The sequence below is a fragment of the Oenanthe melanoleuca genome, chromosome 9, assembly GCF_029582105.1.
Source record: "Oenanthe melanoleuca isolate GR-GAL-2019-014 chromosome 9, OMel1.0, whole genome shotgun sequence".
In the NCBI taxonomy this organism is placed as follows: Eukaryota; Metazoa; Chordata; class Aves; order Passeriformes; family Muscicapidae; genus Oenanthe; species Oenanthe melanoleuca.
Window position 1 is genome coordinate 3,793,044 of NC_079343.1, and position 24,358 is coordinate 3,817,401.

The window sequence follows — 24,358 nt, forward strand, 5'->3', positions numbered from 1 at the left end:
CACAAGCTGTTTTCTTGTAGGTGTGAGGTGAGCACAGTGCTTAAATTTTCCCTGGTGCCCCAAAATCCCAGTGCCTTGGCCGGGCACCAGCCCCTCCAGGGTGCAAGGGGGACCTGCTCTGTGAGTCCCACTTTGCTCAGGGCCCCCCTCCAGCTCAAACAAAGGCAGGGGCTCCTGCTTCCTGTGCTAGGAACCCCAAGGGAAGCAGCTGCAGCCCCCTCCAGAGCAAGCACATCCTTCCCTCAGCTCCTTGTTTCATTCCCAGCCCCACAAGAGCACCAGGTCCTGGAGGAGAGAGATGTGCAGGACAAACATGGCTTTGGGTTCCATTATGATATCCCTTTCCTTGCCTCAGACTTGGTGTGGGAAACCATTCCCTGGGAGCTGAGCTGGCAGCAGGACAGCTGTGAGAACAGGGACTTGCAGGAGAGATCTGCTGCCATCCACAGGACCTGCAGGAAGAATTTCTGGACAAGCTTTGCTCTGCTGGGATACACACAGGCAAGGTACCCAGTGATCTGACTCCAGATTTCTGTCCCCTTGAGGCAAATGCAGCCTTGACTTGTGGATTGTGGGGCCCAGGGGAGGATGTGCCCTGCCATGGGGGCCTCTCCCAGGAGGAGAGTCAGGCCTTGCAGGGCTGTGATATGTTTGTGTTCATCTCCTGGGCCAGCTCTACCAGGCTGCTCCACACCAGTGCCACCCACATAAACACGTGCAGGTGCCAGCAGCATTATCTTTTATCTTTTATCTTCTGCTGGAGTTGCTTCTCCCCACAGCACATGACTGTCTGGAGAAGGAGGAGGTGCCCTGCCTGCTGCTGAGTGCACCCTGGAGCCTGCTCTGCTCCTGTGCAGCAGCTCCAGCTCTGGCTGCCTCTGCAGCTGAGCTGCTGAAGGGGGGCAGTGCCCCAGTGCTCCTGGTGCCCCATTCTGCATTCCTGTGGGGCTCTGATGGGGTTTGCAGCTCCTTGCTTTCCAGGGGACCCAGTGATCCCCCAGTCACTGCTCTTGTGCCATAGACACCTGTGGGATCCCACTTAATTTTGCTTCTGAGCTTTTCCTCCAGAGCCCCATCCCTTCTTTCCTGGCTCCTGAAAAGCAGGTTCCTGGGCCTTTGGGAGTGCTGCTGCCATCCAGGGCAAGGAGCACTGTGGCAGGGGGACTGTCCCATCAGAGAGTGGGAGCCCCCACATGGCCACAGGATGCCTGGGACTGAGGGCAATATCAACCAGCTGTGGGCTAACTGGTCCCAGTCTGGGACCATCATCAGCCCTTTTGTTACCTTGGTGAGAAAAAAGAGAGCTCTGTGTGCACCAGGTAAGCCCTTCTTTCCCTGGGGCTGCTCTGGACTCAGTACCTGGGGTGTCCACTCACAGATCTGACGTGGCTCCTGCAGGTTTGCCAGCTGTCCCAGAAACCACCTGAGCTTTCTGGGGATCTGCAATGAGGAGCTGAGTGCAGAGGGGAGAGACTCTGGGCTGGCCATCCCAGCTGGTGTGTGCTGTGGGAATGGCTTCCCAGGTGTGGGGTCAGATCTCTGTGTCCAGCAGGCTGAGGGCCATGCTGGCCCTGCAGGGCAGCCCAATGGATGCTCCATGGAGCTGGCACAGGAGCTCTTGATCATCATGATGGAGAAGCAGATGTCAGGAAAATTAATCCACAAACACCAGAGGTTTTATGCCCAAGAAGAAGACAAAGGAGTAATTTTTATTCATTCAAATAAAGGGAGAGGCCATGGGGCATTCCCCTGTGATCTCTCAAATTTTTGGAGGACACAGTCTTCTTTTTATCCTGATTTCCTGACCACGTTTCCTTCTCTCTTTCCCCACTGGCTGAAGTATTTGAGAGGTACAGATTTCCTGGAATGCCTGATACCTAAGATTCCCCTTTTATGTATAACTCTCCCTTTTAATTTTTAATTCTTATAGAATTCATGGGTTTTCCTCATTGCCTCTTTCATCTTTCAATATCCAATTTCATTTATCAGCAAACCTACAGTTTGTTTGTAAAGGCAAATATCTTTTTTCCATTCATCAATCAGTGGAATCCATCCCATTGTTTCTTTTATCTCTCAGTGCTAGTCTTATCTACCAACAGACCCACAGCTTGTTTGTAAAGACAAATCCATCATTCCTCTTACAGATCATCAACAACATGCAGGAGGTGGCCATACCCTGAAAATACCCTGAGCTCACACAAGGTGAGCAGGTTCAGTAGCAGAGGACATGGTGGCCCTTCTTTTGTTCCTCCAGAAAGCTGAAGTGCTGGTGGCATAAGCAGAAGCTCCTCTCAACCAAGAAGGTGGGGGAGGAGGGGGAGCCAGCCCTGGTGGAGCTGGGATCTGGACCATCAGCTGCTGGTTTAAAGGGCTGCTTGATGAGTAGCTGGAGATGGAGAGGGATTGGCCTCTGTCTGGGAGAGAGAAAGCTGCTGTGGAGAGGCAGGAGCTGCAGGAGTCCCCCAGAGGAAGGAGCTTCCACCCTGAGCAGGCTGCAGGGGCTGGAGGAGAAGGGCTGCCCCACTCCCCACAGGATGGGGATGAGAGATGCTGCATTGATGCTGTCACCTCAGTCTGTCCCTCCCCTTCCTCCTCCTAGTCCTGCAGTTTGGCTTCATTACCATCCTTGTGGCAGCCTGTCCCCTGGCACCCCTCTCTGCCCTGCTCAGCAACTGGGTGGAGATCTGCCTGGATGCCCACAGCTGCATCTGTCACTACTGGTGGCCTGTGGCTGAGTGGGCATGGGGCATTGGCACCTGGGTCTCCATCCTGGAGGCTATCACTCACCTGCCCATGGTCAGCAAAGTGTGCTGGGGGCTGAGGGGGCTGCAGGTGGAGTAAGGGAGCTGGGGGAGAACTCATTTGGGTGCTGCAGGATGCAGCGGGGTGAGGGGAGCAGCAGCGCTCAGGGTGGGTCTGCCTGTGCAGAAGGTGCAGCTCCAGCCATGGGCAGTGGGCAGCTGTCATGTCCTGGGCCTTGTTTGGCATTAACTGGGGGAAGAGAACAGCTGTCTGCTGTGCCAGACCAGGGTCATGTCTGGTTTGTCGTGCTGAGGGCAGGGAGAGGCAGAAAGCCACGGCAGAAGCACAGGGCATGCAGGAGGGTAGGGATGGGGTGTCCCCCAGCAGGATCTGCTGCAGCACATCTCCCTCCCAGGCCTTCCCCATAGCCTCCACCTCTGATTTTCTGCCCCACGCATACTCCGGGTACAGCCACAGGAGCAGCCGCTCAGCAAACTGAACTTCACCTCGGCGCAGGCACCGCGGGACTTTGTCCTGCAGAGCCACACCCAGTGCAGGCGGAGCCGCTCCTGCCGGGGCTGGCTCCTCCTGCCTTAGGCTCGGCTTTTGCCTTTCTCTGCCTCCGCCATAGCAAACATTTCATTTAGCAGAGCGAACTTTCAGCCAGGTCCACGTTGTTCACCGAAATCTTGAGGTGCTGGAGGCCCCTGACTCATGGCCAGGGCTGTGGATCTGTGTCACACTGGGCACCACTGTGGAGGGAGGAGCTTTTGTGAAGAATAAACTCCCCGGGTCACCTGTGGGACTTAGGTTCTGCTGTGCTCTGGCAGGCCAGGCTGGGAGCAGGAATAGCTGCTAGGAAGCCAGGTCAGTCAGTACCTGCTGCTCTTTGCTGCCTCAGATACAGAGCACTGAGGGACCAGGGGGGCAGCCTGACCCTGACTTACTGGCAGCTGCTGGCCCTGTGCTTGGGTTTCATCATCACCTGCTGAGCACAACTGGGTGGCCCAGGGTGTGGTGCTGGGGCAGGGGTGAGGACTCACCATGGCAGCCAACCCACACCTCCCATCATCCACTTGCAGCGTTTGGGTTATTGGATGTGTGATTGCATGGCTGGTACCTGGCACTCCTGAGGCTGTGGAGGTCAAGATGAAGTGTGAACAGCACCTGAACGGCTCTGGTTGCAGAGTAGCTGAGCAAGAGGGACCATGGCTGATGCCTCCCCTTCCTCTCTTACACCAGCAGCTGCCTGGGGACAAGCAGGTTTGTGTTTCCCTAGGAGGAGGGCACAGCCTCTGCCCTTTTCCTGCTCTCACCCTCTTCCCTGGACCCACCTCTTGCCATGACAGTCCCACCCCTTCAAGGGCATGGCCACAGCAAAGACTCAGGTGTGCAAAATTGAAGTCCTCAAATCCCTGGCTAAACCCAGCCCAGCATGGGCTGTCTTGGATCTCATCCCACCAGCAGAAATAATACCCACCACACTCCAAGCTGTTTCAGGTTTTATTTTAGAATTTATAAAATTCCAGTGTCATCCATACTCATGAGCCTTTTTACATGTTTGCATATAGTCTCCAAATTCCAAAGTTAAGGCCAAGGGATCATTGCTATGGAAACGTACAATATGGAAGACGTCAAAGAGAAGAAATGGACACATGCCACAGTCTGCTGCAGAAGGAGGGTGCTGGGGGACAGTACTAGGTACAATCACTTCATGACCTTCTTTAGAGTGGAAGGTTGGGCTGTGGGGCATGAGCCCAAGGCAGTGAGTGCCCTGGATGTGACTCAAGCCTTGCTGTGCAACAGGTGAGGGCACGGGGGCATTAGGAGGAGGAGGGGGTGACAGGCTTGGTGATGCAGGGCAGACCTAAGCTACAGGGTATTAACCATTTCCTGACAGATGCAGATGAGAAGGTACCACCCTAGTTCCCCTTCTCCCGTGCTGGAGGCAAGGCCACCCTGTCCTTCAGGGGCAACCAGGCACCCCACAACGGGCCATGGTCTGTTTCACTTGGTTCTCAGACTAAAGGAGAGCACTGTGAGGTTTTGGTTTGACTTCTGCATAGCAGGCTCTGCCAAGAAGAGCTGGCGCAGGAAGGAGAAGCATCGGCATGTTTGGCCTGTCCCAAGGAGGGAAAGGCAAGGCAGCTGAGCTCAGCCTGCCACAGTTGTGCTCTGTCAGTAGCACTAGACAAGAGAGGCTGGGGTCTCCTGCTTGTCCAAGAGCTGAAGCAGCTGGGACAGAGGAATGGCTCAGACTACAAACTCTGTAGGATTGATACAGGGAAGTGGGGGCACAAAAACCCCATGCTACACACCTCCCTCCATAAAGATGTGGTTTTCCTCTTACTTGTTGGAAGAGCTGACACAACATTCTTTGAGCAAGCTGTGACAGGGCCCAGATGCAAGTGGCCCCGAGTACAGGTCATGGATCACCCTCTACCACATGATGGAGGTCTCAGGAAGGCTCAGCACACACATCAATCCCCAATGCTGTTGGAGCAGAAGCCTGGCTCACACAACCTCTGCAGCCCAGGGCTAGGGCACAGCTGCACCCATGGCCCCGAGGCCAAGCCCTGTGCTAGCTCAGCATGCAGTCCTACAGATTCACAGCTTGCCTCAGCACCATCACGTTCTGCTTCCCTCTGAGGCAGCTCTCAGCCGTGCAGGGACACAAGGCTCCTCTTGCTTCTCCTCCAGGCTTCTGCTATGGCTGCCCAGGACACAGCTGGAGTAGCTGCTAACCCACAACCATCGAGAGGCCCCCATCATACTGATGTTTGAGGTAGAAAGAAGGCAACAGGAACGGTGTGACTGCTGCTCATGCCGAGCAGGCTGCAGCTTCTCCAGGCTGTGCGTCCCACCAGCTGCTCCTGAGCAGTGACCTCAGCCCAGCCAAACCTCTCATCCAGCCACGCTGCCATGTGCTGTGCTGCCTCTCCTGCCTGCTCACACTGCTGGGAAGGGGGAACAAGGACTGGGGGCTGTCATCAAGCACTGGAAGACTGGCCAAGTGTGCAGGCTGGGCTGTGCTTGGTGAGGCGCAGGGACGTGCTCACTGCGCTCACGGTGTTTTCCTGACCAGGGTAGCCACACGTTGTTCTGGCCCCTTCCATCTCTGTTGTCTCTACAGCCTATTGAAGGTTTTGTTTCTTCAAAAAGCAGGTTTCTGACCTTATAGATTATTTTAAGCTCTCCCCACAGTCAGCTATCAGCATTATATGAATTTTTGGCAGTTAAAAGGAAAAAAAAGTTGATTGCACTCTACAAAGGTAAGGTAAGGCCTGGGATAAACACAAAGGAAAGAGGGCAAACGTTTTGGCTTTAGAAAGTCAAGGAAATTTATTTCCTGAGGTCATGAGACAGGAAGTAGATTCCTAGCCACAGTAAAGGAGGTCTCCTAATGAAGGCGAGAATGCCTAGTCAGACATGCTCAAGAGAGCAGATTGCTCTGCTAGCGCTTGGGAAGCTGCAAATCTTAGCCACTTGGAGTCAATTATGAAGTTTCTAACAAAAACACACACATTTAGTGTTTGAATCTGAGTGGAAGTCTTGTTCCAAAGGAGGAAAGAATATCCATCAAGAGATGAGGGTGGGTCCTAGACACGGTGATAGCTGAGGGGAGCAGGATGGGGTCTAGCACTCCAGACACCATTAGGAGACCTCTTGGGACAATTGATTTGTGCTCCAGCCGCTGGGTCAGATTTCAGACAGGAAGTATTTGTGGCAGGTTAGTGTCAGGTCAGCGGGCTGGAGGAGTTTCTGCTTCCAGGTCATTATCGTTTGGGTCCCCAGGGAAGAGTCTTGGGGGCCACTTGAGCCCCAAAGCTGGGGAAGTCTTCAGAACTGCTCATATCAGGGGCCTAGAGCAAACAAAAAGGGAACAAGTTAAGTTCCTGTCCTGCTGCAAGATTAAGTGGTGAGGCCCTGAGCTAATCAGCATATCCCAGGAGGAGGGACAATGGGGAAGGGACAAAAAGGATCACTGTGGCCCCAGGACATCCAGAGGTGACACTGAGGAAGGTGCAGATAAGGTGCAAAGGGCTCCAAGGGTCCCAGCTCAGTAACTGGGACACTGCAGCAGGGTCAGGCCAGCCCTGCAGCAGCACTGGGGCAGCTGAGGTTGAGCTGCCACTTGTACCAGCTCAGAGCTCCAAACACTGTGCCAGTTTTGTGCTGCAGCAAGAGTCTCAAGTCTCTATCCCTACTCCTGAAAAGAACAACCTGGCAGGACACTTTCTTGTAAGGTTCCCCCATTCCCCAACAGCTCCACAGTGCTACAGCCAGAGTGGACAAGACATTGGGAAAGTGCTCTGAAAGCTGGACAGGAGAGCCCAGGCCTGTGCTCAGGCCACAAAGAGCAGCAAAAAGCTGTTTTCTCTGTCACCAAGGAGAGACAGTGCTCTGTGTCCCCAGCATAGACAGAAATGTCCCCACAGCCAGCAGCACAAGCAGCACTCACCTTCTCGGTGTTGACAGTGGTCCAGGGGGCATCTCTCACCACAAAGCCCTTGGATGGGGCCTTGGACTCTTCATGTGAGGAGGGCTTCATGTACACCTGCATTGCCTCGTTGTCCACCACATCTGCAAGCTGCAGTAACACAACCAGTGAGGGGGGGGATCTGGAGAGCTCCTCAAACTGAAATAAAATACCCACCCCTCCATCTCACCACACTGCAACCTGTTCAAGCTCACCAGCCTGTTCTTCAATGACCAAAAATGGTGTGTCTGCACTAGTCTGAGGGCCACAACTTTTAAATGGTGCAAGCTGTTACAAGGCAAGAACATGCACATCCTGGGGTGTCCCAGCATTCTCATTCACTGTACTCTCCTGAAGAGAGGGGCAGTCTAGCTGGTTTGAGGGACAGCTGCAGTGGAAATTGACAACTACTTGCACAGGGCTCAATTTCTCCAATGCAGTGGAAGAAAATACCACGTGGACATAGCTCAGACATCCAGCTCTGTGGCAGGGGAAGCTCTTGCTAAGCCCCATCACAGATTTGCTGAACACTTACATATTCCTCCTCCAAGTTCAGGATGTGATCAATAGCTTCTTCCACATTCTCAGGGAGTCCTGTCACAGTCACACAGTTGGGGTCAGGAGCTCCACTCTGGGGAAAGCGAATATCCACCTGTAGCACAAGGAACAGCACAAGAATTATACCTGCACATCTGAAATGTCAGAGACTCCCCATGACCCTTGTCATTGGAAGCACAGATCACTGTCACTGATGCCCTAATTATTGTCCGTTCACAGCCACAAGTCTGTTTCAGACCTCCACAGCTCAGACACTGAGGGGTGAACAGGTACACACACAGCTGGCCCCAAAGCTTGCCCAGTTTCCTGTGGAGGAGAGCAGAGCAGTCTGTATTAAGGCCCTAATTTCTAGCAGCCCCTGCTGCTCTCACTCCCAGAAGCTCACTGTTTTCTGGGCAGCTCCTGCAGCAGAGGCAGGAGAGGGGCTGCATTCCCACACAGTGTCCTCACACTGGTGCAAGCACTTTTACCACTGAGCCACCACCACAAAGGACAACGAGCTTTCTGTGTTTGCCACAGAATAATCCTGGCTGACAATTGCTTTAGAGAGCTGGCCTAGTGTCACCCATGCACAAGCACTGTGCTTTCAGACTCTGCCTTCCAGATGGCTGACAGGAATCTAAACAAGACAGGACCAAACCCAAAGGCTGCTCGTTTGGGAACCAGTTTGTTTCAATAACTGAACCCAGCCAAAATGCAAGTCTCCAAAATCTCATTCCTCAGTATTCACATTCACTGCTGACCCTGCAGTAAAGCCTGCTGCTGATGCCATATGCTATCAGGACAGAGGTCTCTGATCTTCCCAGAGCCAGCTGGCTTTGCCACATCAACATCCCTGAGAATACACCACGATTCCCAGAGTCAAGGGATCCACAGTGGCCTAGAGGAATTCCCTGAGCTAAGCTCAAGTAGCTGGGTGGTCTGGGGACAGCCTCCTTGCAAAGCCTCCCAGCAAGAGGCCTGGCTGCCCATTTCCAGTAATCAGAGTAGCTGACATACCACCCCTCTTCCTCTCAAGATAACTGGGACCCTGTCTGCAAGAAACCAAACAAAAGGTCTCCAAAGAGGGACAGAACTCAGTGCTGCTTGCAGGGCTAGTCCAGAGCACCAAGGAAGCATTCCTAGGTTCCCCTTCTGTCTGGGTTCCAGCAAAACAGGAAAAGCTCCTGGCCTGGCTCCCATAGAAATATGACTTAAAGTGGGGATGCTTCAGCTAGTGTCTGGCTATGGTGTCCAGACAGGCCAGGTATCCTGGGTACACCAGGTGCCCTGAGCCAGGGATGCTGCTCATATGCTGGTGGAATTGAAGGTGGGCAGGGCAGCACTGGCTTTTCTTTCATGTCTGTTCTAGTGAAGATGCTGAACAGGCACAAGCACAAGAACCACAAGATGTGAGCCTCATTCAGCACCAAGCTCTCTACACAGGAGAAGGTGGCTGCCCAGGCCCAGCCTGAGCTGCGTGGCACTGCCCCAGTGCTCACCTTGAACTCATCCATGATTTTGCGGATGGCTTTTCCACGTGCACCGATGATGCGTGCGTGAACGCGATGGTCCAGGGTCACATCCTCAGAAACCATCTGCTCCAGCTCACCAACAATCTTCATGATGGCATCCCGGGCAGCCTCAGCATTCTTCTCATAGCCAGTAATGGTGATCTGGTCTTGGGCCTGGGGCACAGAGACGTGTGAGACCAAGCTCATAAGCAAGTATTCTCCCTGCTAATCCCCTTTACCACCCACCTTATCCAAAGGCAGTGCAGAGAGTTCAGAGCTCTTGAGAAGATGCTCTGAGACAACCACCAGCCATCCTTGCCCTCTGTCTGATCTCTCACCTGGCTCTCATCATCCTTGTCAGGGAACTGGATGTTGACCTCGTGCTCTGTGCGTATCTGGGTGATCACTGCTCCCTTCCGCCCAATGATTTTAGGGTGATACTTGGGATCTACAGTGACTGTCAGCTTGAAGCTTCGCAAGGCCTGCAACAGGAGAAGCAGAGTGAGAACAGGGAACACACCATGGCTGCTTCAGTCATGTCCACTAAAGTCACAGCATTTCTTCTGGCTTCTGAGATCCATGGAACAGATTTTGCAGGTGCCTGAGCAGCCAAGCCATGCATCCACTGGAGCCTGGTGCTTTTGCCAAGTTCAGGGGGAACAGCAAAGAGCAAACAACCACCCAACTCATCCCTAACCTATTATTCAGAGCTGTGAAAAGGATTCAGTGAGGATAGGTAGAGAGACTGGCAGCACAGGGAGGTTCCCACTCACCAGAGTCTCAAAAGTACATGAAGGAGCGAGAAAGACCCGGGCAGTCCAAAGTTACATTCCCAAACTCTCCTATCAATTCATGGTAAATGAGCTACCTTTCAGTAAACCATTTATGACCATTCCACACCCACAGTGCAGCTAAAGGTGCCCCTAAAAGATGAGAGGAGTCTGTGCCCAGAGGCTGAAGCCATGTTAGGCTGGATGGAAGGACAGGCACAGGCCTTACCCGATCCTCCTGTTCAGCTTGCAGCTCCTTCACTCTGTCCAGGAGCCCGGCCTTGGCACGGTCCAGGTTGGTAGCCAGCCCAGTGATGGTGATGATATCTGACTGCAGCTCAGGAGCAGGCACCTGGATGTTCACCTGAGTAAAAAAGAGTGATTATCATTTTGTACCACTGTTCATTTGTATCACTTGTGATGCCTCTGACTGCAAGCTGGCAGCTCCCTGGTCTCCCCTAACACCAAGACCAGCTCTCACACAGACAGCCTAAAAACCACATAATGGCTGAAGTTGTAAAGGACCTCTGGAGGGCATCAAGTCTGGAGTCGGTTGCCATCATTTCTAGATGATTTTTGAATAGAACTCTGTTTCCTCAGCCCCTGTGCTGGCCTAGAGAGGCAGAAAACAAATATGTATTCAACAACACTGACTGCAGCCAAACTGCATCAGCCCCAGAGGCTCTGGAGAATTCTCCTGAATTGGTAGGCACAGCAGAGCTGTTTGCCAGGGCCTAGGAGAAAAACAACTCTCAGACTGATGAGGAATCCCTGCAGACATCAAACAAGTCATGCAGCACTCACAACATCAACACTGATTGTACAGCTTCAGCACGAAACCTACCAAGCCCTGCATCCAGGGTCCAAAACATACTGAGATCATTTTCCTATTATGGAGCCTTGGATTCCACAGCAGACCTGAGCATGTTGCAACTGTCCAAACCCCCAACATGGTCACTTACAGATTCTCCAGGACAGAGGAGATGGAAGGAAGGGCAACAACTTACTTCAAACTCATCCATCATTTTGCGGATCCCACTTCCTTTCTGGCCTATGATGTAACGGTGAAGATCAAAGGGAACTTCCACCTCAATGGTGACAGGAACCAGAGCCTGCAGGGGATGAAGCACAATTTACCAGTGGAAAAACTTCCTCCTGTCTTCTAGCTTGCCATATATTTGCTCAAAAGAACATGCTGCTGAACAGAGGTACATTCTCTTGTAGTCAGGATACAAATTTGACAGAAAGAGAGGACAGCTGAGAACACCAAAATGACCTGTTGCATGTTTTTGAAACAAGCCATCTGAAACCCCACCTGTGCGACAGGTTTCTTCTTCATATCCTTGGCTTCAGTCTAGCAGAGATTTGAGAAACACACCTACAAAAGCATGGCAAGGTCTGCTGAACCTGGAATGACTCAGCCTCAACCAGCTCCTCCTCTTTCCAGCTGTGCTCCATTAAAACAATCATGTCATGCTTTTAGGGCTGTTGGGGCTGCTTTATAAGCACTAGTAATTACAAAGTCACGCACTATGATTCAAGTTGCCAGGCTAAGTCACAGAGCAGAGGGGCAACCCTTGAGCAGTGCACACCCCCTCCTACAGCCAGCAACACTTGACCACTTGCACTGCATCTGGACTGAGCAGCTTTTACTACCACCACCAAAAATTAAATCCAAGCTTCACCTTAACAGGATAAGGGGCTGAGAGAGCCACACACCTGCAGCGCCTCCTTTGCTGCCTCACACTTCTCCCTGCGGCCAGAGATGATGATGATATCGCACTTCTTCGGAGAGCTGGGATCTGTGTCCTTCCCTTCCTTGCCTTCCCCACCTTCCTCACCATTCTCCTGCACAGCTGGCTCCACAACAGGGGCTGAAAACATGGAAAGCCTTGTGTTCAATGCACAGAGCCCCCTTCTTGCTCATCATCTCCCTCTCCTCCAGATCCTAAGGCTCAGCCACCAGTGAGAGCTCAGAGAGACCACACTAAGCCCACAGAGCCTTTTTGATCAGGTTAAGACCTTGTCCTCCCTGTACTCTGCAGCGACATGTTCACAGTATTGTGAACAAGTCTGCAATTTGACCTCCTGAAACTGTCCCCTTCCCAAGAGGACAAGGTTGATGCTAACCCCAGATTCAAGGACACTGCAGGAACACCAGGGATCAGTTCTCTCCATAAATTCTAAGTAGAACATGCCCACTGGTACAGTGTGTAGGCTACACTATACTTATTTAGAATCCCAACTACCATTCCAACATGCACCCACAGGCATACCTGGGTTTTCCTCCCTGTCAGGGAATTTGATCTGGACGCCGTAGTCCCGGGTGATCTGCTGGATCCGGGATCCTTTGGGGCCCATAATGGAGCGGTGGAACTTTTGTGGAATGGTGCATTCGATTGTCACTTGAGCTTCCTGTGGGAAAGCAGAGATGCTCTTGTGATGCAGCCTCTTTCACACCAGAAATCAGGATGCTTGGGTGCGTGGTGAAATCCAAAATGGACACAGAGAGGAGTCAGAAAAGATAATGGCTGACAGGGGAAGAATTGAACATTTCTCTTTTCCTCTCAGAGAAAAGCAGAGGATTTAAAGAAGCTTGCCTTCAACTCAGGACATTAAAGGCTTTTGAGAGCAAAGCTCAAACTCTTTAATATCCTGAAGAGGAGGAAGCATTAGAAGAAATGAAAAAAAAATAAGGATAGAAGGGAAGAGAACAGGTTTGACACTTGACTGCTTCGAAAAGCCAATACTAATAGTGCAGAAAACCCCTGAAAACAACCACTGCCCAAGGTCAGACACAAAGAGGCACAAGAAGGCCCCAATCTTTTAATGTCTAGATGTATATCAAGGAGTGGTCTCCTACTTCCACCCCTAAAAACCAAGAAGATTTCCAGAGGAGGAAATTAATTCATACAGCATTGCCATTTTGGAGCCAGAACCTAAAGTCTGTATGTTGACAGCAGAGGTTCAAACCCAAGAACTACCACAGGACTTGTTCTCATAAAGCTTGGTCATACAGCAGGCTCAAGTAGGACACTGCTGAAGGAATAAAGCACAGAAGAAACAGTTTTTCTACAACATACCAGGTCCTCGATGATCTCCTGGATGCGTTTCTTGGCTGCCTCCACACAGTCCTTGGCTCCCTTGAGGGTGACTTTATCGCTCTGGGTGCCGGAGCGCGGGAAGCTGACCATCACACCACCATACTCATCTGCAATCTCACGGAGAACTTGTCCTCGACGGATGACAAAGTGGCGGTGGTGCTTGGGGTCAACCACCATGGAGTCTTCAACCACGTTATCCTGCCAACACACAACAGCCAGTCAACCCCACCTGTCCTGGTGATAGGCATGAGCTGGCTGCACTCAACAGCAATCAGCTTACAACCTCACTCCAGGGTAAGGAATGATCTTCCTGAGCTCACACAAAGGGCAGCAAATGGTTTTAGGACAAGCAGGTCCTTCATGCTGGCTTGTTACACCCTGCCACAGTGGGAGGCAAGAAAGCAGAAAAAGTTCATACCAAGTTCTTGATGAGGGCCTCCAGCTCCTTCTGTGCCTCTTTGACAGCCTCCTCTGTTCCCATGATGGTGATCAGCTCCTGATCTTTATCCTCAGAGGTGGGGAAGATGATGCGGGCCCCTGTGTTGTCTCGCACCTTACGGATGTTGCCACCACCCTTACCAATAAGGAATTTGTGGTACTCTGGCTTTGCACGGAGGTCCACAGTATAACTCTTTGTTTGCTGAAAGGAGCCAGAGACACGTGGAGCATGTCAATAAATAGCAAATATCCATCAACACCAACAGTCAACATTTGGATATGTTACCTGCACCCACATGCGGAGTGCTGCAAAAGCAAGGTAGATGCAGTGCATGGTTGAAGGCAAAAAAGGTATACAATGTCTTAAATGAAAAATACTGTTCCAAAAATGTTCTCAGGGCCAAAAAACTGACTGTACACTCGGCATGACCAATGAGAATGTGAACAGACTTCTCTAGGAGAAGGGCCTGACCCACACAAAAGGCAATGCAGTCATTTGCTAACTGACTGCTGCAAGCCAGGCTCCCAGAGGCAACCAACCAATTCCCAGGGAGAACATGTTCACATGCTGACCCCAGAAAGCTTGCTATTAAATGATCAGTCAATCAGCACAACTCAGGGCAATGTAATGTAATCAGAAGCTCTCAAATCTGAGTATATGCAGTGAAATGAAGAACTGGAGCTGAAATGCAGAGATGAAGAAAGAAGTGGCAGAGATCTACAGAGCAAACTGTTTCAGAGAAGTGCAAATACCTAAGAACATTCAAATCACAGAAGCAGGGAGCCTTAACTCTGAGTGTATCATCAGTCTGGCCAGAGATGCATTACAGACAGTTCTACCCATGAGAGAACTCATTGTCACAAGGATGGAAGTACAGTTTTCTTTTAATCATCCAAACTGTACTCAAATCCCTCAAAAGAGGATTTTTTCAATTGATGCCAAAGGCTTCCATGCAGACAGAGAGAACCACTTCAACCTCCAAAAAGAAACAGCTGGTCAAACCAACCTGCTCCCCGCCCCTGTAAAGCAAGGCTCACCTTCTCCTCTGCCAGATGTAGCAGCTGTTTCTTGGCTTTCTCCACATCCTGGGCTGGGCCCCTGATGGTCACAGTGTCACTGCCAGAGCCCTCTGTGGGGAAGTGGATGTGGACTCCACCACATTCCTCCATGATGGAGCGGATGAAGCGGCCTTTGGCGCCAATGAGGGAATTGTGGAGTTTGGAAGGAATAGAGACCTCCACCTCTGTGATGTTGGCCTAAGCAGGACAGAATGGGGTGTTAGTCAAGCTATAGTAATGTGTTTGCACAGATTCTGCTTGCCCTCTGACTCCCACATTGCCAGGAGCTTTGCAGAGCTGAGTGTGAGAAATGCCTGACCAGAGGGAATTGGGACTTGCCACTCCTAACACATGAGCAGCCACAAACTTCAGCTGAAGAGTCAAGAACAGGTTGACATCCATATTTGTCTCTCCCCTGCTGCACCCACTACAAACACTTCTATACTTAAATCTCCTATAACTCCTATATTTATGTTTTCAAGTCCCTAATCTGCCACAGGCCAGCTGTTTCACTTACCAGTTCCTTCTGGATAGCCAAAATTCTATGGCGAGCAGCCTCACAATTTGCTCTTTTGCCCGTGATAACAATTGTCTCTGAGTTGCTGTTCTCAGCAGGGAGATCTATTTTGGTGTTGCTTTCTTCACGGATCTGCCACAAAAAAACCAAAAACAAAATCATTTGAGAGGTGTCCCATGTCAGAAAAAAAGGCCTTGGAGGTTTTATTTTGCATTATCAATGAGATCAGAGGAGACCACTGAATGAGATTTTGCTGCAGGCAGTCACCATAATGAGCAGTGAAGACAGGAAAGATACCTCACCTTCTTGATGTTGGCACCTCCTTTCCCTATGATGTTCTTGTGGAATTGTTTGAAGATGGGAACAGAAATAGAAAAGCTGTTTTCAACCTAAGAGAAAAAGGAAGGGAACACTGAAGATTTCACCATCCTGGCAAGTGAGGCCCCATCCTAGGAACAAGCTTGATAAACAAGCTTCTGACAACAGACTTAGACCCACAGAATTCTCCATATGGGACACTTCCAAGAATAAGCAAAGACATGTACCCTCTCCTATAGCCCTTAAATAACAGGTATTACTTGCCTGCCCCCATACACATAGAGCAATGTCCACAATTCCCTCATCTTGAAGTGTGTCAGCCCTAGCCAAGCCACTACAGCTCTGCTCTATTCCAGGGTTATGCAGACATGGAAAAGAGAATAGCAGAAGAAGTCTGCCTTACCAGGTCTGCCACCATCTTTTGCATGTACTTGGTGCACTTCTCCACCTCGTTTTTGGGACCTCTGAGTTGGACAATGTCACTCTTGTGTGCAGGGTCTGGGAAGTTGATGATAACCTGCAAGAAACAGTCCAACAAATACAAGAATTGTCATACCAGGCATGTGTAAAGGTTTTGGGGATCCTGTACATCTCCTTTCCCATTTGGAAGCAAGTAACCATGTCAGCAGTCTCTGGCCATGTATTAGATGTAAGAACAGACACATACCAGTTAGATATTTCTCATATCACAGAGACACTACATTTATGACTTTACTGACCATGTGTCTATTACCAATGTAAGAAATATGCCCTCTGAAGCCCTCATCTCTTAGAAGGCCTCACCTCTGGGAATTTCTCCCGGATTTCCCGGATCCGCTCGCCCTTCTGCCCAATGATGGTCCGGTGGAATTTCTGCTCAATGATTAGGTCCTTGGTGCGTTCATTTTCCTGTGGAGAACAGAGTTTACACAGAATGTTCACCAGGAGAGCCACATAACTGTAATCACCAGTTTGCTGCCTGACAGCTTACTTGTCATCAGTGGTTTTTCTCCAGACATAATTCACTCTAGGTTGACAGAGAAGAGGATCTCCAAGGGAATAGAGGAACTTGCACTTGTCATGAGATCCAAGTGCTCAGGGGGCAAGGGGCACACACCTCTACCAGAAGGTTACTAGGGAACACAAGAGCTCAAACCCTGAGGCCTCCAGGGCATCACATCCCACTAACCATACGGGAAGCGAGTTCCAGCAGCTCTTTCTTGGCCTGTTGGACCCCCTGTGGGTCTCCTTCAATTCTGATCAGGTTGCTCTTCTCATTGTCCGGGGGAATGCGCACAGACACCTTGTAGAGGTCCTTAATTCTGTTAACTGCAAGGCAAGGGCTGTGGTGACACACTCTGCCAGGGCAAGATTTGAAAGCAAACACACCTTGACTAGAGGCTGTTTAAGATGTACATCAGCCTCTGAGGAAAGGCCTGAGGGGTGGAGCTGAATCAGAGAAAGTGTCTCTTCACCCTGGGGTTCAGCAAGGTCTCAGCTACACTGGAATCTGTACAATTAAATACTATCACATCTAGAGGCAATTGTTTACTTGCCAGATGAGGCATCTGTTTCTTCCCCAGACAGCATCATATTTAGATTAGAAGATACTCATTCATTTCTAATCCCAAATTTTTTTATGGAGAGAAACTCACCATGCAGATTTCTACCCCACCCACTGAGTTCTAAAATGAAATTCACGTAAACCAGCTTGAAAAAAAGACAACTCTCCAACCTCCCCAAAACATAAAAATTCTGCCAAGACACAGCTAAGTAATCTGCTCAGCTTTCCAAGACATTAAAGACATCCCAAGGCCTCACTGCCCATTTATCCTCTTGTGCCAACTTCACTCCAGAAGGGCAGAGGCAGTGTAATGGAGGCAGCACCCTGGCTGAGCTGGAGAGCAATGATATGACTGACTAATCACAGAGTCTGAGCACAGGAAGGATAAGAAAGACACCCCACTTACTGTTAGCTCCGTTCTTGCCAATAAGGTGTCGGTGGAATTTGTGGTCAACGTTGATTTCTGCATAATCCATCCGGTTGATCTACAAAGAATTGTACAGGGTTAGGCAGGGCAGGCCCCCTCTGTTGCTGCCTGTGCAGGCACTGACTCCAGCTGCCAGCTACAAGCACTCCTCCTGCTAGTGAGCAGAGCAGAACATTCCTCTGCTTTAAGCTGAGAGTACCATGCTTGTGAAACATTTAAAGGCACTTAAATGTCTCTCCAGCTGTACCTGAAAGAGAATCTTTCCTTCTTTGCATCAAAAGACTAAGGATGTACTTAAGATTTTTTAAGAAAAGCTTCATAACCAAGGTTTTGGTTCACCTGCCACACAACTTGCCTTCTGCAAGCTCTGTTAAGCCTGTGAAGATACCCACAAACATGACCTGCACTTCATCTCTATTCTGCTACCCCACCTTCCCCACTTTCTTATATACCAGAACTAGTATCACCAACTTACCAGATCCTTGACCATGACTTCAATCTGTTCCTGAGCCACATTCACATCTTCTGTAGGTCCTTCCAAAGTGATTTTGTCTTCTCCTTCAGTGAATTCGATGTGAACCTTGAGATACAAGGCATGAAAACCGTAAGAATTTTCCAAGACACAGGCCAAGTCAATGCTGTCAGTCAGGCCTACACCATCAGTCCCTATGCCCTACCATTAAGTGTACACATGATTTAGAACTAGGCAACCTACAATTTTGGCCATATCAGTGTCTAGAGCATAAGGTTTTGGTGCTGTCCTGCAGTTTGCAAGGGCTTTGGAGAAGTTCCTCACCTAGCCTTCCTCCAGATACCACCTAACTCACGAGGGAGAAGCCTCATTGAGCTCAGCATTTCCAGGTCTCCTACATGAATTCTCCAAATACTAACATATAAAGATTCCTTTAAAGTACTCAATGCTTGAAAGTAACATAGGATGGGAAGTGTTTGAGGCAGTAGAATTTGGTAGTTCCCCTGAATACTGTAAGATCTGTGTCATTTCCTCCCTTTGTTTATCCATGCTAGAATACATTTCTCTCTCTACAAAGAGTGAGCTGGAATAAGCCACATTCTACTTCAACTGGTGCTAAACTAATAAATAGTTCATCCATACCTTTGGCATCTGCTGAGTTATTTTGGCCAGGTTTTGTCCTTTCTTTCCAATGATGAAACGATGAAGCCAAGAGGGGGCTGAGACCGAGGAGACGGTAAAACTGTTGGCCTGAGAGACAGAGAAGCTGTTTGATGGACAGACCAGAAGAAGCCTTCACAAAAATTCACTTCCAATTCCCATGCTGCATCTCATTATTGAGTTCTAAGCTGCATCTCTTACAGCCTGACAGAGGTGACCCCCCTTCCACCTGTCAGGGATGCATATTTGGGGGCTTTCAAAGGAGGCCTGGCCCATCTGGTCAATACCTTTGCATAGACTTCAGTCAATGCTTGCCCAAGCTTTTCAGGCTCGCCTCGCAGTATCACCGTCTCCGAGCTACTGTCAGTGGGTGGGATCTCGACAGAGACTCCAGTTTTCTCCAAGATCTCCTGCAGGGAATTACCCTTGGGGCCGATGACATACTTGTGCTGGGACTTCTTCACCTCCACAGCGATGGTAGTAGTCTTCTTTTTCTGTAGGAGCAGAGGCACTGGAGCATCAATCACAAGGGAGCAGGGAAGGGCAAAAGTGAAAGGAAGAGACACAAGATGCAGTGAAGCTCAGCACCCAGGAAAGATCAAAGCAAAGGTGAGCACAGGAGTTTCTGCAGTACCCTATTACCTTTGGGACCTGCCTACAGGAAGCCCTATTCTCAAAAATTTACAGGTGAAATACAAAAATTCTGTTTAAGCTCACTGAGACACTACATGGAAGAGACCACATACACACCCCTGCCCTTGCACAATGCCCAGCTGTCCCCAGGCAGTGCTGTAATGCAACACCACGCTCTAAGCTGATTACCTGTGTTGAAATTCAGACTGGTACAAATACAGATGCAACCATGAGGAAAAACAGACCAACAACCCACAACAAGGATATTCACAGTGACATTAGGAATGGAAAATAAACTGAAGTGAAATTTACTTTTCAGCAACTTCTACTCATGTAACAATTTTGATACTGTCTGTTGGCCACACTCTAGCCTTCACACTTCCCTCCTTCCTTTGCAGCACCTGTGAAAACACGCACCCAGAGAGCTTTTTGCAGTCTGCTAATTTCCATTACACAAAAAGCAGGAGATCTGTCACATCCCCAGCAGAATCACCCCAAGTCCCACTCTGATGAGCAAGGAAATGGTAAGGCCCAGGTCCACGTACTGCAAGGGCTGCTGAGCAAGGGCTGACAAGAGGAGTATGCGACTGAGGGATGCACAAAAGTAGAACAAGAAGGGCTGTGAGCAGGTAGGGGGAGATGGGAAGCTCTAGGGACCATCCATACCTTCTCCTCATAGATCTTCTTAACACGAGCCACAGCCTGGGCCAGCTGTTCCTTTTCCCCTGTGAAGACTATCTCTGTCTTGTTGACGCTGGGCGGAGGAATGTTGATGCGTGTCCCTGTCTCCTGCATGAGCTCACTCACCAGCTTGTTGTAAGGGCCAGCAATGAAGGGATGGTACACTTTCTCCACATCCAGCCGCTCCACGGCACGCTTATCCTGCAAGAATCCACAACCATCCTCAGTGGAAACTGCTGTTGATATTATCATCTCTGACACACACAGCTGAATTCCCAGTGCTTGCTTGACACACTAGCCCAAGCACCCTTTCCAGCTTGCAGGCTCCATCCCTTTTCATCTACAAACACTGCTGTTCCAAATTTATGATATTCCACTCTAATCTCCTGTCTTTTCTCAGCTGGCATCTAATGTGGCTCACTTCAAAATATGAAAAGTACTTATCTGACTTTAGACATGGACAAAAGGGAGAACCAGAAGGTACAGACCCTGGAAGCAGTGCTCAGCCAGTGGAACGGTATACATCTCTGTTCATACTAACAGTGTTACCACTGGCTGCAGCCATGGTGGCTACAAACATCTGATATTCCATGGAGAACCAAAATGGCTGTTCAGATATGACATGACAGAGGTCACAGCTCTGAAGTACCTGCTCAGCAGAGATAAGCAGGATCTCGTGCCGGGCCTTTTCAATCCCTTCCTTAGTGCCAGTGATCTTGATCTGGTTGCTGGGGTCATCTGGGCGGGGGATCTGGATCTTGGTTGCAGTTTTGAGCTCCAGGTCCTGCAGCTTCTCACCATTCTTTCCAATCACAAAACGGTGGTGCTCCTTGGGGATGGCAACTGTGGCTGATGCCTGCAATACAAAGGCCAAGCATCTGTGAGAGCCCTTGCTGTACAGGGGAAGCTTTTCAGATGCTGCTTAGTGCTATAACTGAGGAGAAAACACAATGCATTCCACCACATCCATCTAGCACATGACTGATACTACACCAGAGGAGTTGATCTAAGGTGCCTGTATTCCAGGAGTCTAAACCCCACTATTCCCTGTAAAGTCTTCTGTTTTCCCAGAATCAGCACTCTGAATAAGCAAAGGCCTTCAGCCACAGATGAGAAGGTATCTATGCTCCACTCTCTCACAGTCTCTCAGCACCAAAGAGCAACTGAGATGACAGCTCTGGGATAGAGTTTATCTGAACTCTGATATCTGCTACCAAGGCTACAGAGAAGAAGACACAGTCTAACTCCTAGGAAACTGAAATTCAACACCAGAAACTTATTCCAGCAGGCAGAGAGCTCAACTATCCTTACCATTACTGAGTGCTAAGGTGTCTTCAAAGCAGCACACGCTGCTTCAGGGGCTGTTTTTAGATGGCTCCTCTTAAAAAAGAGGGGCCTCCTGAACTTTTCTCAATTTAGCAGTAAAGGGCTGGCTTGTAACAGGGATTTCTGACCTCTTCTCAATGAGTTTTTACTGACCTGAGAGCTTAGGTTAGCATAACTTACTATGCTCTTGATCCCAGTGAACATGTAACTACTGACGAACTAGGCACTCACAATTCAAGCTATGAGGGTAAAGGAAATAAATCAAACCAAAACCAGATCACTTAGTGTGTCTCTTCAACTTCCTGTCCACATAAAGCCAAGCCTAGAAGAAGCCGAAATGCAGACATCTTTCAGACCTGGGGCCAAGTAGGAGGGATATTTGAGGATAGTGAGGCATGATCTGTGGTAGTAGAACCTAAACTATTTTTCCAGATGTACATTATGTAGGGTTTGTCCCTTTTTGGTCCCTCTGGCAAGGTATGACACATGGGCTAAACAGCACTGAGCAGACATGGTATTAACTACTTTGGACATGACACTTTAAAACACACCATGACACCTGGCTGTGATGGATCTTAAAGATAACTACCATTTTGATAATGAATTCAAGAACCTGAAGGTAAGAAATCAAAATGCAGAGGACTGAAACGAGAAGCAACTGAAACAAGAAGTCTGGGCTCAAGTTACACAACTCAGAACCCTGATCTGAAGCTTTCAGCATTTGGCAGAACTCCCTCTTCTCTACTTTTCTCCCATCCCTTCACATTCTTCTCTGAAGGACTTCAGAGAAAGCACCATTCCATTCTCCACACACTGTGAATTTCGTGTGAGGGGCCTGTGCCCTGACAGCACCAGCACCTCAGCACAAAGTCACAGATTGAAGACTCCACCCTTCATGCAACACCACGGCCTGTAATTAGTTTTGAACCCTATTTTAAGCTTCATTTCCATTCCAAATTGCCAATCGTATGCTTTGAAAATATATGGCAAAGCTGAATTAGTCATCTAATAACACCTCTTTGACTTATAAGCACACACACCCAAGGGTCTCAAAGCATTCAGGAGTCTTGGGCAAGAGCAAGGATCAAGTGAGAAACAGTTAGCTGCCTTCACCTGAGTCTGCAGTCGAGCAACAATTTCCTTCCGAGCCTTCATGACTGCTTCCAGCTTGCCAGAGACCATGATGGAAAGGCCCTGGTCCTTTGCCAGAGACAGCTCCAGGTGAGCTCCTGTTTTCTGCATGATGTCAAGGCAGATCTTGGCCTGCTCGCCTTCTCCAAACTGATTCATGTCCTTGTACTTCCTCTCCTCCAGCGGCACATGAAACACCTGCACAGCCACAGACACACAAAAGAGCACAGCAAGCTGTCAGTGTGCTTTTGCCTGACAGTTCCTCTCTCTCATGGCCCTACAGGACTTTAGTGGCAAGCTGACCTCCCAGGTTTGTGTCCAGGAAAGTGCAGGAGCACTGCAGCAGCCAGTCTGCCCCACACCAGGACTCTTCCTAAAGGGGGATTAGCACTCACTACAGGAATTCTGCAATCCTCCCTTCAGGCCTACTTCAGCTGTTTGTGGAACAGGGATGCAGAGTTACTTCTGGACAGTTTTCCAACACATCCCTCCCCTCCAGAGCAGTCCTAGCTCTCAGCTGCAATACCAGGGTAAAATACAACAAAGAGGCTGACATACCAAGGATTTCATACTCTAGGGAATGCTTCACTTCACCTGCTTTTGGGAATAGGGAAAAGAAAGGAGTTAAGGCATCCACTCCCACCTGAGTGATGACAGAAGCCTTTATTGGTCGAATTTTGCTCCAGGGACCAGCAGGTTCCTGGGCAGCTTCCAAACATGGTGCTTTCTCAGGGAGTGGAGGGAAGGCTTCCTTGTAGGTTGGAGGATCATTCTCTTCTTCAGAGTTTAAAGCTGTAACTGAAGTAAAGCAAACAGGGCAAATTAGTCACTTTCCCTGCAGAAATGCCCCTGTTCACAGTCAGTGCAATTGCAATTAGGCACCACTAACAAGGGAGAGCAAATGGCTTGTGCCCTGCTATTAATCCTATTACAACTATGCCTATGGGGCTGCCAAGTCTGGAGCACAACTGACATCAGCATTGCACAGACTGCAGCGGATGCCACAAACCACCAGCCTTGTCTGAGCTGGCACAGGGGGTGCAGGGAGTGAACACACAAGTGAATGGTGGCAGCAAACAGCTCCTTACTGCCAACTTTGTCAGGAGGGGTTCAATTAGGGGAAAACAGGCTGTGCAGACAGAAGTGAAAGGACCAGAGCAATAGTGCAGGTCAGAAGGAGATAAGACAAACATAAACCCAGGAAAAAGGCAGAGGACTGTAGTTAGGGCAAAGTCTAGGGAAAGCCTGTATGCCTGTACATTATGTTGGACTCACTTGTGCACTGGGCCATACCAAATGGGGCAGCTCACAGCTGGGAATGGATGCCAAAACCCATCTCTGAGTCAGTTCATATGGTTAGTGACCAACCCCAGCACCTGGCTGAGCAAAGGGTGGAAATGACAGCCCAGCACATTGATCCATGAGGCTCTCATGTGTAGCTCAGTGCCCCACTCTTGCATGTGCCCCATCCCAGGGCTGGCAGTACTGCTAGCCAAAACTCTCTGAAGTGTTGAGGCCTGTCTCCTCACAGTCCTGCATTGTGCAGCACCACAACCGTGCTGCTGGGGGTAGAAAGCTAGAGTCTAGCAAAACACTAATTTAGGAAAGGAAACTGCACACTTTTGGGGAACCAAAAAGAGGTCTGTGCAGTCTGGATCTAGAGGCACTTCACAGGAACTCACCTTTCACTTGCTGCTGAGCCAGGCCGCTGCGGTGTTCAGCAAAGCTCTCCTGGGTCAAAACTGCCACAGAGCTCATTGTCGACTTCCCACCCACACACAATCCGGGTATGCCACTGCAAGAGATGGAAGTGGCAACAGCATTACCAACACCACTCAGGATGCACAAAGTCAGTCCAGGAAGACAAAGTATAAGTTACTGAGCGCTCTTCCAGTCATTCTCCTGAAAAGCACCCACAGGGCCCATGGGCTGCTCAATTTCCTTGTTGAAACAGACAGAAATTTAAAGGGCATATTTCCTCCCTACACAGTGGTTACCAAAACTAG

The 24,358-nt window shown here is 49.7% G+C and overlaps 1 protein-coding gene across 3 annotated transcripts in view; it reads right to left on the minus strand.

Annotated features, from left to right (window-relative positions):
- Positions 1-4,232: 4,232 nt before the first annotated feature.
- Positions 4,233-24,358, minus strand: part of HDLBP (high density lipoprotein binding protein) — a 38,526-nt gene continuing 18,400 nt past the window's right edge. For all 3 annotated transcript variants that reach the window (XM_056499242.1, XM_056499243.1, XM_056499244.1), the window contains exons 3-28: positions 24,035-24,147; positions 22,996-23,150; positions 22,335-22,550; positions 20,545-20,751; positions 19,881-20,096; positions 18,869-19,075; positions 18,564-18,671; positions 17,925-18,029; positions 17,429-17,507; positions 16,648-16,787; positions 16,263-16,367; positions 15,883-15,996; positions 15,464-15,550; positions 15,162-15,293; positions 14,624-14,842; positions 13,566-13,787; positions 13,127-13,345; positions 12,320-12,458; positions 11,763-11,917; positions 11,051-11,155; positions 10,273-10,407; positions 9,612-9,755; positions 9,262-9,447; positions 7,758-7,874; positions 7,205-7,333; positions 4,233-6,605 (exon numbers count right to left, since the gene is read on the minus strand). In XM_056499242.1, the coding sequence (XP_056355217.1) occupies positions 6,519-6,605; positions 7,205-7,333; positions 7,758-7,874; positions 9,262-9,447; positions 9,612-9,755; positions 10,273-10,407; positions 11,051-11,155; positions 11,763-11,917; positions 12,320-12,458; positions 13,127-13,345; positions 13,566-13,787; positions 14,624-14,842; positions 15,162-15,293; positions 15,464-15,550; positions 15,883-15,996; positions 16,263-16,367; positions 16,648-16,787; positions 17,429-17,507; positions 17,925-18,029; positions 18,564-18,671; positions 18,869-19,075; positions 19,881-20,096; positions 20,545-20,751; positions 22,335-22,550; positions 22,996-23,150; positions 24,035-24,110 (3,804 nt within the window). In that variant the 5' untranslated portion in view covers positions 24,111-24,147 and the 3' untranslated portion in view covers positions 4,233-6,518. The remainder of the gene's footprint in view (positions 6,606-7,204; positions 7,334-7,757; positions 7,875-9,261; positions 9,448-9,611; positions 9,756-10,272; positions 10,408-11,050; positions 11,156-11,762; positions 11,918-12,319; positions 12,459-13,126; positions 13,346-13,565; positions 13,788-14,623; positions 14,843-15,161; positions 15,294-15,463; positions 15,551-15,882; positions 15,997-16,262; positions 16,368-16,647; positions 16,788-17,428; positions 17,508-17,924; positions 18,030-18,563; positions 18,672-18,868; positions 19,076-19,880; positions 20,097-20,544; positions 20,752-22,334; positions 22,551-22,995; positions 23,151-24,034; positions 24,148-24,358) is intronic.